Here is a 15205-nt window from a genome sequence, read left to right on the forward strand (position 1 = left end):
GGAGGCCACCAACCCGTTGCGCGGACCTCCTGGAAAACCAAGAGACCGAACGTCGACAAGAGTCGGAGATCTCCAAGTAAAAACCGCAAGGCCCAAACAACTCCCAAATCGGTGAAGTGTCCGTTCCCGGGGGTGGGAAGGGGAGGACGAAAGCCCCGTTAAAATGAAAGACAAACACCACCTTCAGAAGGAAGGAAGAGACGGGATGGAGAACAGCCCTGTCCCGAGGAAAGAGAAGGCTCGGAACAAGAAGGGCCGCCACCCAGGCACCCGCCAGAGACACGACGGCTACGGAAACATAACCGTACAGGACAGAAGGAGTAGAGAGAACTCCTGTAACGGCTCCAAGGGAAAGATTGGAGCGCCAAGAGCCCAGTATGCAATGCCCAGGGCGGTACCCAGGGGCAGTACGAGGGAACCCCAAAGCCGCTCCACGGAAAAGGGCCCTGACAGGCCCAGAGGGCCGGGGAACGCCGAAAGGGGAAGGACAGCGCTGACACTTGACACTTCAAGCAACAGAGTCCCAGTCCCAGATCCAGGTCGGACTGGAGAAAGACAGAACCATGGAGAGAGAAAGGCAGAGTGGGGGAACGCCCAGCTTCCCACAGAACCCCCGGTAAAACCCCTAAGTCCTACAACAGATCCTGGACAAAACACGGCCAGGAGCGAACACTAGCGAGCCCGCTAGAGTCGCCTGGGCAAGCGGGTGAAACCCAATGCGAACAGGCGCAGACCAGTAACACGGGCAGAACGGTCGGCAAAACTGGTCCCGTCGGCCCCCGAGCAACGTAGTCCTGTAACCACCCGGAGTGGGGGAGCAGAAGGACAGACGGAAAGGAACCGAAGGGTCCGCCCAGCAACCGCCAGGACAAGACAGGCTAAAGTCCATGCCGATGTAGCCACCACAGGAAGACGTCCTACAGTCCCGGTGTGGGAGATCTAATGACAATCTCGACCGAATGGGGGTCCTCCCAAGTTACAGCCAGAGTGAACAAGGGAGACAGCACGAGGCCAAGAGGAACATCAGAACCATCCACATGAACAACCAAGCTCTCCCCAGAGGGGAGGGCAGCGAAGGAACAGCCACTGAAGCGCGGCCGGGGCAAAAGCCACATCGGAGGGAGCCGAGCCAAACCGAGTGGGAGCCAAGCAGAGCCGGCGAAAAAAGGCAGTCGAGACAGAGGCCGGCATAACACCCTACAACTGAAAGGAGGAGTGGGCAACAGGGAAGCCATAGGACAGCTCAAAGGCAGAACCCCGCTCACCGAGACGCCCGGTTCACTGCCACGCAGAAGGCGAGTACCCTGAAGAACCCAAGGTGGAGGTCCTACGGACCTGGGTAAGTGAGCACCCAAGAGCAGCTGGGTGACCATCCCGAGAAAAGCGGCCCGAACCCGGTAGCGGACCAGCCTAAAGCGCAGAGGGGGCGCCAAAAGAAAAAACTCATACCGCACGACACCCGTAGAGGAGGAAAAACAGTAGCAGGCGAGGGAACAGCAGTCCCGCCAGAGCTAACGCAGAAATCGAGTGGCACTGCAAACGGCACTCTCGACCCAGTGACCACTTGCGCCGGGAAGCGAGTGCACGGGAGAACGAAAGGGTACGTATCAAAGAACCACGAACACTCCCCAGGTGGAAAGGCCAACGGACATGGTGGATGCCGAAACAACGGGACCACAATATACAGGCCAAACCAGAAAAACGAGCACCACCCAGCTCGGCGAAGTAGAGAGCAAGTAGAGCCCATCTACTCATATCTAAAGAATACACCTTTGAATACAGCGGCATACTTGTAATGCTTGTATGACAGCACCCAAGGGTTATACAGGTGGACAGAATGATCTCTTTAGAGAAGAGTGCAAGGCCCGTGACAGCACCACATCCCAAGAGAAAAAAGGGTAAGTCGCAGAAGGAAGTGAGGCATACGTACGAACAGCCCCGCAAGCAGTGAGAAGGCCAACCCACCTATGGGAGGAGAAGGCATACACGGCCCAAACAACGGACAGAGCACACCAGAAAAATTCCGCTCACTGCAAAAAAATAGTCACCCAGTGAAGGGGATCAGCCACAGAGCCCAACAGTATCAACGGAAGTGCAAAGTGCAACCTGAAAGGGAGTGATGCACAAGACATCAGTATGGCATGCGATGGGAACGCAGGCAGGCCCCCCAGAAAAGGGGGAAATGCACCTGGCAACACTGCAGCTGGTAAGAATGCAAAGGCCCGTCCCAAAGGGGGGTTGCCCAAGGCCAGTAACAACTTCAGAGAAGTAGAAAATACCATAGTTCGCCCAGAAGGTGACTAATCACATGGCCGCACAGTACCCAGCGGGAACGCAGGAGGTCCGCCCAGAGAAAGGGGGACATGCACGGGGTTATCTTACCATAAAGCGAGTGCGCAATAACCCACCTAACACCGAATACTGCGAGAGTGCAACTACTCCACAACGAAGGAGAACAAGCAAGAATCCCGCACAGCATTTCAAGGACAGCCATGGGTCACGTGAGGGTGCAAATTCTTGCCCATGGATGAGGTGGGCCGTGTATGGCCCGCAACATATCCGGCGAAAGAGCAGTATTCCACCCAGAAGGGGGCGGGTAATGCACACGGCCGTCATCGCATCCAGCAAAAATGCAAGCACCCCGCCAAGGATGCGGGACATGCACATGGCCAGCAACACACTGGCGAGAAAACAACCACAGTCAGTGGCGTTGTGCATATGCCGCCTGAGGAAAGGATACATGCTCATTGCTGGCAGCGATTCCAGCGAGTGCAGCACACCACCCAAGGAAGGTGTCGTGCACATGGCCGGCAGCGAATCCAGTGATAGTGCAGCAAACCACCTATGGAAGGAGTTCATGCACATGGCCGGCAGCAAATCCAGAGAGAGTGCAGCATTCCGCCTATGGACGGAGGTCATGCGTATGGCCGGCAGCGAATCCAGAAAGTGCAGCATTCCGCCTATGGAAGGAGGCAATGCACATGGCCGGCTCATGCATATGGCCGGCAGCGAATCCAGCGAGAGTGCAGCGTTCTGCCCATGGACGGAGGCCATGCATATGGCCGGCAGCGAATCCAGAGAGAGGGAGCGCAGCAGCCCTCCTTTGGACGGAGGTCATGCGTATGACCAGCAGCGAAGTCAGAGAGAGTGCAACATTCCACCTATGGAAGGAGGTCATGCATAAGGCCGTAGCGAACCCAGCGAGAGTACAGCATTCCGCCTATGGAAGGAGGTCATGCATATGGCCGTAGCGAACCCAGCGAGAGTGCAGCGTTCCGCCTATGGAAGGAGGTCATGCATATGGCCGTAGCGAATCCAGCGAGAGTGCAGCGTCCCGTCTATGGAAGGGGGTCACGCATATGGCCGTAGCAAACCCAGCGAGAGTGCAGCGTTCCGCCTATGGAAGGGGGTCGTGCACAAGGTCAGCATCGTATGCGGTAAAAGGGCAGTATTCCGCCTACAGAAGGGGGTCATGCACAAGGCCAGCCCGCAGCCAGAGAGAGTGCAGTATGCCGCCTATAATGGGGGGTCATGCACATGGCCAGTACCGTGACTGGAGAAGGCGACTAATTCTGCCTATAGAAAAGGGCGGCCTGCACCTGGCCAGCGCCGTATCCCAGGAGAGGGCAAGGGTCCGCCTAGAAGGGGAACATGTATACCTGGCCAGTGCCACGGAGCGCAACATGCCGCCTATGGAATAGGGGCAGGCATACGGCCAGCGCTCTAAGGTCAGGCTGCAGCATCCTGCGCAGCCAACAAAAAAATACAGATACCTCTTATATATATATATACACACATACTGTTAATTCTTATATTATTTCTGTAGTTATGTTTTTTATTTATTATTCTAAAACACAGCCTCTTTGAGGCAGGAAGGGGCCACCATATAAGGGCACAGCCGTCGGCATCCAAGAGGTTAACAGGGATCCGACCTGAGAGCGGTGCAGCGATGCCCTGGGGGCGGGGGGACCTCCGGCGGGAAGAATTCGCGCCTGGAGAGTGCCCGCCCCCTCCAATCGAGGCCGGAAATTTGCGGCCTACTAGGCCGCGAAGCCGGGGCCTAAATTTTCGCGGCCGCGAAGCCGGGGCCTAAATTTTCGCGGCCGCGAAGCCGGGGCCTAAATTTTCGCGGCCGCGAAGCCGGGGCCTAAATTTTCGCGGTGCCCGGAGGTACCGGCCGGGACCTGGAGGGAGCGGAGCGGCGCGTGCATAATACCGGCCGCGGGAGCCCACCCCGCGGGCCGGAACAGTCAGGGGGCCCGGGAAGGAGCTGGAAAGAATCTTTCTGCGGCGCCCGGCCGACCGGAAAGACAGCCTCTGAGAGCAGCAGTGGTCGCCAGGGTCTGCTGGGACACCGCACCAGTCATTCCGGCCGCGGGTGCCCACCCCGCGGACCGGAAACAAGGGCCCTACGCTGCAGCCGTCAGGAGAGGGCCTCTGGCCCTGAGCAGCGCACCGGTAAGGCGATAGGGGGGGGGGGGGGGGGGGCGGGGGAACCCTGTGACCGGGTGCCCGTATAGAGGCAGCTCCCTGGGCGGCATGATAGGGACGCCAGCATAACCCCTCAGTGGGCACCTATTATGGAGGGGAGGAGAGGGAGCTAATAAAACAAGCTAGGATCCAGCAGGGACCAATATGGGGGTCAGTCACGCAGGAGACCTGGGTGGGGGGAGGGGGTCGTAGGGCTGGAGAAGCCACTCTCTCACCACAGCCGTCTTCACCCTCGGTCCGTTCCAGCAGGGTCGCCCCTTCAGCTACTGGCACCGTAGTGGCAGGACGCTGGAAGAGGGACTTGGCGTGCGGGCGACCCTTGCGCTGGCGGGATGCAGGGGAGCTGGGCTGCCCTGGTCCACCTTGCCTTCTGTGGGGGAGGCAGCAGTGCGGATGACCGGCACTGGCGCAGCTCAACCCCGGGAGAAACAGAGAAGTCTAGTGCGACTCTGTTGTCCCGTAATGTCTGGAACAAAAAGAAAAGAAAAAGTAAAAATCAAAATTAAAAACAAGGAGAAAACAGCCCTGCAGTAGCAGGGAGTGTCTTGCCTCCTTGGACACTAAGCTAAAACTGGCAGCCTCTCTCTCCAGGCTGAGGGTATAGCTGTGGAGGAGGGGCTTAACAGTTTTCACTTAGTGTCACGCCTCCTAGGGAGATGAGCTATACCCAAGGTCTTCTGTGTCCCCCAAGGAAACTGGGCGAGAAATGTGATTTTTTTTGCCATTTTTTCAAGTGGTCTTAAACTTTTGTTTAGGACTGTATATGCAAATTAACCTGAGATGAGAGAGCTTGAAAATATGACTCTCCTCTGGTCACACAAGTAAGATATGACTCTTGTTATTTTGCATAAAAGGCGCGAAGTACAAAAATGCATAATACTTATAGAATTCGTCTGCAAATGAAATAAAAATAAAAAAAAGTGTAATTTATACGTTTAGGGTAACACAATGAACATTTAGAAAAGCTCAATGAGGGTAGCATAGTAGAGGTGACAGATTCCCTTTAAGGAAACAAGTCACCAAAAATTTTATCCGCTTGTTAAAAGGGGATGTTTTACTACAACAAATGGCATTTATCATGTAGAGAAAGTTAATATAAGGCACTTACTAATGTATTGTTATCGTCCATATTGCTTCCTTTTCTGGCTGGATTCATTTTTCCATCACATACACTGCTCGTTTCTATGGTTACAACCACCTTGCAAATCTAGCATCGGCGGCCTTGCTTGCACACTATAAGAAAAAAAAAGCACCAGCCTATATTAGCTCCCACGGTCCCGGCCAGAGAGGCCAGTGCTTTTTCCTGTAATGTGCAAGCACGAGCACCACTGAAGGATTGCAGGGTGGTCGTAACCATGGAAACAAGCAGGGTATAATGTGATGGAAAAATTTATCCAGCCAGCAAATGAGGCAATATGGACAATCACAATACATTAGCATGTGCCTTGTGTTAACTTTCTCTACATGATAAATGCCAGTTGCTGAAGTGACAACTCGTTAAAAACCAGATCGCAACACATCCACTTTACGGCAGTCCAATGCACCATAGACAATGGTCAGGAAGGAATCTCATTGACTTCTATGGGAGAGTTTTCTAGACATGCTCTGTGATCTGTGCAAAGGTCATTGTACAAGAAAAGAATAGATAAGCTCTGACAATCACCTATTGTGAATGGAGTATCCTATTTTATCTATACACAGAGGTGGAATCTCCTGGTATCTCCTTATTACAGGCAGGATTAGGGCTCATGCACGCAAATTTATTTTCTGTGTCAGTTCCGGGTTTTTTTGTGGACCGTATGCGGAACCACTCATTACTCAGTGTGCATTCCGTTCCGCCAAAAAAAAGAATAATAGAACATGTCCTATTATTGTCCGCATTACGGACAAGGATGCTATTGTTCTATTAGGGGCCAGCTGTTCCGTTCCGCAAAATAAGGAATGCATACGGACGGACGTCATTCATATTTTTTGCCTAGTGAAAAAGCTGCAGTATTTTATGGTTTTTGTTTAAATATAGATATTGGGAAATTAAAAATATCAAAAATTCTTTAAAATATGGTAAAACATGACTTTACCAGGTAGGTTTCTAATGACACATTCTCGGTAAATGTAACTGCCCTAGACCAACAAGGATTCTTAAAATTACCCTTTTGTTACACTACACTACAAGGGATTCTGATAGTTGCCCCTTTAGGCCTCTTGCACATAAACGTTGTGTGCCCGTGGCTGTACTGCGGCAACGTTAGTGTGCAAGAAGCCTTATTGCCTTAGACTACCAAGGATACAGACAGACAATAACCCATTTGCTGCACAAGTCCACTAGAGATAATGGAATTTACCCCCCCCCCCCCACTGTCCTAGACAACCAGGCCCTCACACTACAACATACCAAAAGTAATATTGGCATTAACCCTTCCAGTGCCCTGGATCAGGAGGGATTTGCTGCCATACACCACCAAAAACACTAACCCCTTTATTGCCTTTGACCACCAGGGATGCAGACAATAACCTCTGCTTAACACCATTTGCCTGGTGGCTTTGTGGTCCTGTATATCTGGCTGCTTTATAGCTAATCACTGGGGTTCTGAATGTTAATTGTTTGATACAGACCTGTAACGCCCTGCTTGGAGGGAGTAGTATCCAGGACCCAAAATTAATACCCCGTTTACTAGTTAGAAAGTCTTCGAGGGAACAATGGTCCCATAAACATTTATCTAACTTCTAAGCTGCACCAAAGACAGCACCATGCCACTTCATCTACCGGCTGCTTTTTTGGCTTTCTTCAAAAGGCCACATGGTTGGGGAATACTTTTATATTTCCATTATATGTAGATATATAAACTGTAAAATCTGTACAAGATCTGGTCCTACAGAAGGCATGTGGAGGGATTCCCCAGTGAGACCTCATCTATGGGCAGGTGCCTTGTGTAACATGGAAGGACATTCTTTTAAATGGCTTGCCATGCATGACTATATTTAACTTGCTTATTGTCTGTAACTCTAAGAGGCCTTCTGAGATCATTGGGCTTCTGTCACCTATACTATAATTTCAGATTTTTGTACACCTTTTCACATACTGTAATATATTCATCTTATTTTTTACTTTGCAGCATACCTTTAGAAATGCATGGAACCTTGGTTTCTGCTTCTCACACTTTATAATAGTTTCCTTACTCATTTCAAAGAAATTTACAAATGGCGGATATATTTTCACCAAATCCTTTGACTGAAAAAAAAAAGATGTTTAAAGTTAATTAAATGTTTCATATAACAGAACAAAAATACTATTAAAAGGGGTATGCCCGTTGTATGAAGTTGTCCACTATACACATGATAGGGGTTAACTATTAGATCGGTGGGGGTACTACTGCTGGGACCCCCACTGAAATGAGCAGAGCAGCTGGTCACACATGTGCGTGGCCGCACCATTCATTTCTACGGCAGTTCCAGAGATAGGCGAGTACAGTGCTCGCCTATCTCTGGAACTCCAAAAGAAATGAATAGCGAGTTTGCACGCAAGCCCTACTGGCCACTCTGTTCATTTCAGGGGGGCTTGAAGGGGGTATAGGGACCCAGTGGTAGGACCCCCACAGATCTAATAGTTATCCCCTAGCCATAGGATAGGGGATAATTTCCAACAACTGGAACACCCCTTTAATACTTTAAGGTTTTTTTCCCACAAATGAGTTATGACCTATGCATTGCATTGGTTAATGATCCCACTGATCACTACAACAGTGGCCCTTATCCTCAGAAAGGAGTGGCCGTCACATACGTTGAAATGCTATGGGACTGATGGACAGTTCTGAGTCCCATATACTTTGAATGAATCTGTAAACCCGGACATACCCTTATTTTCACCCAGGCAGCCCCCCTGAGGCTAGCGTCTGAGCATTACTCATGCAAGGGAGCCCTGCGCTAGATCGCGCAGGGTAAGGGCTCTTTTGTTCACAACAACACATTGCCGTCGTATAGCTCAGCATCCTAGGAGGCGTGACACTAAGTGAAAACTGTTAAGCCCCTCCTCTAGCAGCTATACCCTCAGCTTGGAGAGAGAGAGACTACCAGTTGCGTGTCCAAGTAAAAGGCAATGACCAACAATGTGGAACCAAACAAGTCAACTACCCGACAGGGGCAACCAAACCGTAACCTGTAGAACAATAATGATGGGTGGGTGCTGTGTCCCCCAAGGAAAAGCGAGAAAGATTTTACTGGTAAGTTATACAAAAATCTTGTTTTCTCGCCCAATTCCTTGGGGGACACAGGAGACCTTGGGACGTCCTAGAGCAGTTCAAGAGGGGAGGGACCACAGCCCAAGGTGAAGCAACTGTAGGTATCAAGAAACCGCCGCCTGCAAGACCAGGCGGCTCAAAGCAGCATCTGCCGATGCACGAGTGTGCACCTTGTAGAACTTGGTAAAGGTGTGCAAGGAAGACCAAGTGGCAACCTTGCACAATTGTTCAGCCGAAGCCCGATGTCTCTGCGCCCAAGAGGCAGCGACCGCTTTGGTGGAATGAGCTGCGACACCGAAAGGAGGAACCCTGTCCTTGGCGCGGTAAGCCTCAGCAATAGCCAATTTGATGAACCGGGCGATAGCCACCTTTGAGGCCGCCAACCCCTTGCCTGGACCCTCAGGAACTACAAAAAGAGTCTCCAAGTAAATCTTCAAGGCCCTAACAATGTTCAGTCGGTGTAGTTCCCATTCCCGAGTGTGGGAAGGGGATGGGCACAGAGGGGAGGACGATATCCTCATTGAGATGAAAGGCGGAGACCACCTTCGGAAGGAAGGAACGGACGGAGAACAGCCTGATCTTGGTGAAAGGCCAGAAAAAAGGCTCGGAACAAGAAAAGGCCGCCAATTCGGACACCCGTCTGAGAGACGTGATGGCCACAAGGAACACGACCTTACAGGATAACAGTCGTAGAGAGATTTTTCTTAACGGCTCGAAGGGGGAACCTTGTAGTGCCGAGAGCACAACATTCAGCTCCCAGGGCGGAAGGTACGGAGGAAACAAGTAAGCCACTCCTTGGATGAAAGTCTCAACAGGTCCGAGAGGAGCCAAGGGACGCTGGAAGATGATGGACAGTGCCGATACCTGACCCTTCAAGGAACTGAGACCAAACCACAGGTCCAGGCCAGACTGGAGGAAGGACAGAACCGTGGGGATAGAGAAAGAGGGGGAACACCCAGAGTCTCCCAGAATCCCAAATAATACCGCCAAGTTCGATAATAGATCTTGGACGAGGTAGGCTTCCGTGTGCAGATCATGGTGTTAACCACGTCCACGGAAAACCCCCGTTGAGTCAAGACTGTGGTCTCAACGGCCACACCATCAAAACGTAGCTACCTGAAATGCTGGTGGAAGATCGGCTCTTGGAAAAGGCGATCTTCCGAGAGCTAACTGCCACGGTGCGTCTCCCAGAAGCAGCATCAGATCGGCGTACCAAGACCGGCAAGGCCAATCCAGAGCGACCAGGATCATGGGAATGCCCTCTGCCGCGATCTTCCGGAGAACCTGAGGCAGTAGGGGAAATGGGAGGAAACACATACAGGAGAGAAAATTCTTGCCAAGGAAGAACGAGGGCGTCGGCACCCTCGCCCTGGCCAGGAAGGTGGGAAGCTTGTGATTGAACCTGGAGGCCATGAGGTCCACATCCATAAGGCCCCAACGAAGGAAAAAGGACTCGAACACGTCCGGGAGTAGTGACCACTCGCCCGGGTCTATGGTGGTCCGACTGAAGAAGTCCGCCGACCAGTTCAACCCAGGAATAAATAAAAAAAAAATAAAAAAAATTAAAAAAAATTGCTGACGGGGCCGGAACGTGAGCTTCCGCCCAGAGGAGAATGCGGGTAGCCTCTCGCATTGCCGCAGCACTGCAAGTGCCCCCCCCCTCCTGGTGGTTTATGTATGCCACGTCCGTGGCATTGTCCGATTGGCCGCGGACGGGACAGCCTTTTAGCAGGGAAGTCCAGTGTCGGAGTGACAAGAAGATCGCCCTCAATTACAGGACACTGATCTGAAGCTTGGACTCCGATGTAGACCAAGTGCCCTGGACGGACCGGGGAGGAAACACCTCCCCCCCCCCCCCCAACCCTGTAGACTGGCGTTGGTGGTAACCACCTGCCATGTCATTGGAAAGGTCTGCAGCCACAAGTGAAGGGAGGCCCGAACTTGGAGTTAGAAGGAAGGGCCGGTCCAGACTCTCCGGAGACTTGTCCCAGGCAGAGGGGATCACCCTCTGAAAGGTGCAGGAATGAAACTGTGCGAACGGAAATCGCCTTGAAGCAGGCAACCATTTGTCCCAGCACCTGCATGCTGGATCAGAAGGAGGGGCGGCGGTGGAGAAGAAGATTGCGAACCGACCGGTGGAGGGCAAGACGCTTGTCCGTTTGAAGACGGACCTCCGCCGCATCCGTATCCAGCAGCATCCCTAGGAAGATCAATCATCCTGGAGGGGTTCAGGGAAGATTTGGGAAGGTTGAGAAGCCAACCGAACTGCCTCAGGGTCTCCAGAGTGAGGTCCACGCTGTTGGACATTTGAGAAAACGACAGCGCCTTGATAAGGACGTCGTCCAACTAAGGCAGCTGAAAAACACCCCTGGAGCGGAGCAAGGCCAGGACAGGAGACTTTGGTGAACACCCGAGGAGCTGTCGCCAGGCCGAAGGGAAGGGCGGCAAATTCATAGTGATCGTTCCCCACTGCAAAACGAAGGAAACGATGGTGACACAGAGCGACCGGAATGGAGAGGTAGGCATCCTGAATGTCGATTGATGACAAAGTCCCCCTTCTCCAGGGAAATCCAGGGATCGGAGGGACTCCATCCGAAACCGCCGAAGAACACGGTTCAGCCATTTTAAGTCTAGGATCAGCCGCACCGAGCCTTCTTTTTTGGGGACCACGAAAAGGTTAGAGTAGAACCCCTTGAATTGGTCCAGCAGAGGTATGGGAACGATGACTCCCTTGTCTAGTAAGGTGCGAACAGCTGCAGAAAAGGCGGCCGCACACTCTGGGTCCCGCGGAGAACGGGACCGAAAGAAACGATCCGGAGGGAGAGAAAAAGAGAACTCTATTTTATATACGGAGGATACAATTTCGAGCACCCAGGCATCGGAGATATGAGCCCGCCAGACGTCCCTGAAGAGGAGAAGACGGCCCCCCACCCGGGTAGGTGGAGGCGCACATTCAGGCAGAGGGTTGCTTGGCCATGGAGGGACAGGCAGCATGAGACTTGCGCCAGGTAGGCTGCATCCGAAAAAAATGGCTTCTTACGCCTATCCTGGGAGGGGTCAGAGGAAGGACAAGCTGCAGATCGAGGTCTGGAGGACCTGCGGAAGGAGTGAAAGCGAGATTAACTAGAGCTGCCCCGAGAGGCACCCTTGGGTCTGGACTGGGGAAGATGGGGGCTCTTGCCACCCGTGGCTTCAGAGATAAGCTCGTCTAGACGGGTCCCGAATAAACGGGAGCCTGTGAATGGCAGCCCAGTAAAAGAGCGCTTGGAGGCGGCATCCGCCACCCAAACTTTCAACCAAAGTTCCCTCCTGATGGAAATGGCTAAGGCAGACGAGTGGGCTATGAGAGCACCCGCATCAAGAGAAGCCTCAGATAAAACTTTCCTGCCTGAACGATCATTTGAGCCAAAGATTGGAGGTCTTGAATGGGGACGTTGGACCCCAATTCCTGTTCAAGCTGTGAGCGTGGAGAGTCTGGGAGAGTGTGTACAGGGTGCATGTAGCAGAGCAGGAAGTCTGGCAGGGACTCGTGACACGATTCTTTTAACTAATAAACTCTCAGACGATTCTCCGAGTCCCTGCAATAACTATACATTGTAAGTCCCCCCTGACCTTCGGTTCACTGGAGACTGAGCCGACTCAGTCCTGTACTGCGCTGCTCAACTCAGCCTGGGGGCGTCACCTGATTCCGACGTGAGACGTCAGTCGGTGGGGGAGGCAGCACATTCGGAGCAGGAAGGAGGAGCGGCTGCTAGAAGAAACTGATGGGGGAGGGCAGCCGCGGACGCAGTTTTAAAAGTGATGACGTCACGAAATATACCGCGGTATTAAGGAAACAGCGATATCGCCATTTTTTTAATACCGCGGTATATCGTGATACCGGTATATCGCCCAACCCTAGTCTGAGGGCTGAAATGCCTTTGGAGAGGGACTCCTAATGAAGGTCCTCAGTGGAATAAAGTGAGGAGCAGTCTGCTACAGGAATGGCCGTGCTCTTAGACAGGCGGGCCACAAGAGGGTCAACCTTAGGTGGGGACGCCCACGTGGCAACAATCAGCTGGAAATGGGTAACATATGTTCAGCTTTTTGGGGGAAGTAAAGCAGGCGCCAGGGCGAGCCCAAGCTTTAGAGACCACCGAACAGAAATCGGCATGGAGAGGAAAAACCTTGTTTGTGGCGGAGAAAAGACACACCGGCCTGGTCAGTCCTGGGAGGATCATCGTGTATCTTAAAGGTATCACGAATATTAGCGATTAGGGGACCCACTGCCGAGGCTAGTTTGGACGGTAGTCAATGTCCCAATCCGAATCCACTAGTTCTACCTCAGAGGGCGTGTCCTGTGGGGGGGAGAGGCCCGATTGAGTCTGCACGTGTGGCGGAGAGAGACACACATCTGAGGAGGATACGTGCTCTGCCCTGGAGCGCTTCTGAGAGTGCCGGGAAGATTCACTGGGAACGAGGGAACCAGTGGGGGCAGCAGAAGCGGTAGACCCAGAGGGTGCGACAAAAGGTGTGGCAGCCTGCGGGGTTGTCAACGAGGCGGCCTACTATGCGAGTGAGGTTTTCCACGGCCTGGGACAGGGACATAGCCCAGTCAGGTGGACCAGAGCGAACGGGGGACAGCAGGCGGGTGGCGGATCCTGCATTGGGACCTGACATTGGAGCAGCCACCTCTCACCATCCTTCTGTCCTCAACCTCTGTCAATTACAGCAGGGTCGCCCCTTCAGCGACTGGCACCACAGTGGCAGGACGCTGGAAGTGGGAGTTGGAGTGTGGGCGACCCTTGAGCTGACGGGATGCAGGGGAGCTACGGTAGGCTGCCCCGGTTCACCTTGTCTTCTGTGGGGGAGGCAGCAGTGGGGATGACCGGCACTGGCGCAACTCTACCCCGGGAGAAAACAGAGGTCCAGGCGTCTGTTGCTTCTGAAAAAAAATAAAAATAATCCAGTGTAAAAATAAAAATAAAATAAAAATTATAAGGAGAGAAAAAACAGCCCTGCAGAGCAGGGAGTGTCTTGCATCCTTGGACACTAAACAAAAACTGGTAGTCTCTCTCTCTCCAGGCTAAGGGTATAGCTGCTGGAGGAGGGGCTTAACAGTTTTCACTTAGTGTCACACCTCCTAGGGAGCTGAGCTATACCCAAGGTCTCCTGTGTCCCCCAAGGAATTGGGCGAGAAATAAATGATCATACTCTCACCAATTAATTCACTGCCAGCACATGCACATTTACTGTATATGACTACGGGCTCATTCACATGAATGCAAGGGTTCCGTGCCTGTATTGCGGACTGCAAACAGCGGGTCTGCAAAATATGGACACTGGCCCTGTACACTCTGTGCTGCGGAAGCGGATCCACTGACTTGAATGGGCATGCGAACAGCATGATACGGCGAAAGATGGGACACGTCCGATCTTTTGTGGAGTGGAGGGACTGCCATCTCCTGCGGATCACGGGCCCATTTAAGTCATTTAAGGAATAAAATAAAATCACAAGCCTGTGCAATGTACAAAAAAAGGCAGCATTTTTCAGAAGATCAATATTGATGCCCTATCCTAAGGATAGGTCCTCAAATTTGAATCAGTGATGCTCCAATACCTGATATCCCTACCAACCAGCCTTTTGAAGAGGCTGTGGCGTTCACCTGCAACTTCCTCACAGCCTACTAAGCATAGCCCTGTACATTGTATAGTGGTTGTGTTTGGTATTGCAGACCAAGCCCATTCACTTGGACGGGACTGCTGTAAATAGGCCACGTGGGCAATGAACATGATGTCAAGAGTCTGCAGTGCTTACTGGAGTGCCAGAGACTCTTCAAATAGTGGATTGACGGGGGTGCTGGGATTCAGTCCCCAACTGAAGATAGATCATTAATACTGAACTCCCGGAAAACTCCTTTTAGACATTGCATCCAACCATTTTTAGCCTTCATGACCATATTATTTCAGGTGACCTGCCCCTCTGCATTCAGGCACACACAACTTTTATTTTGTATTAAATTCTTACCCTTCTAAAACCTCAACAGCTTTAAGTTAAACCAATCAGGAAAAAATACTTACATAACAAAGAATTACTTCTCCAATACTTTTTGTTTCTGCCCAGTCCATCATCATTTTTTCTAGGTCATCCTAAAAGGTAGAAATAAAAAAAGTATGATACGGTCAAATTGAAGGCAGTCTGCAGAAATTGACAGCAATGTACTTTTTGTTAATATAATTTTGTCAATAACATAATGTGGCTGCAATTCCACCAACACCATGCTGTACCTTTATATTTGTGTGAACATCCAAAATATCTTGAATACTTCCAAAAATGGTCTTTATTTCTTCTGGAGCAAGAATCGGACCTCCTAGCTGTCCCTCTTTTTCTAGGGGAACTTGAAAAAGCTATTTAGAAGATTAAAAGGAAAAAAATAAATAAATATATATACACTGCACTAAACATGCGCTACTTGGCTGTAGAACACAATGTACATTAC

At 51.6% G+C, this 15205-nt stretch overlaps 1 protein-coding gene across 3 annotated transcripts in view; it reads right to left on the reverse strand.

The window, feature by feature from the left end:
• ECT2 (epithelial cell transforming 2) overlaps positions 1–15205 on the reverse strand; it is a 98792-nt gene that overhangs the window by 42709 nt on the left and 40878 nt on the right. For all 3 annotated transcript variants that reach the window (XM_044291405.1, XM_044291403.1, XM_044291404.1), the window contains 3 exons: positions 14994–15113; positions 14787–14855; positions 7610–7720 (listed from right to left, as the gene is read on the reverse strand). In XM_044291405.1, the coding sequence (XP_044147340.1) occupies positions 7610–7720; positions 14787–14855; positions 14994–15113 (300 nt within the window). The remainder of the gene's footprint in view (positions 1–7609; positions 7721–14786; positions 14856–14993; positions 15114–15205) is intronic.

Source organism: Bufo gargarizans, chromosome 4 (genome assembly GCF_014858855.1).
Source record: "Bufo gargarizans isolate SCDJY-AF-19 chromosome 4, ASM1485885v1, whole genome shotgun sequence".
In the NCBI taxonomy this organism is placed as follows: domain Eukaryota; kingdom Metazoa; phylum Chordata; class Amphibia; order Anura; family Bufonidae; genus Bufo; species Bufo gargarizans.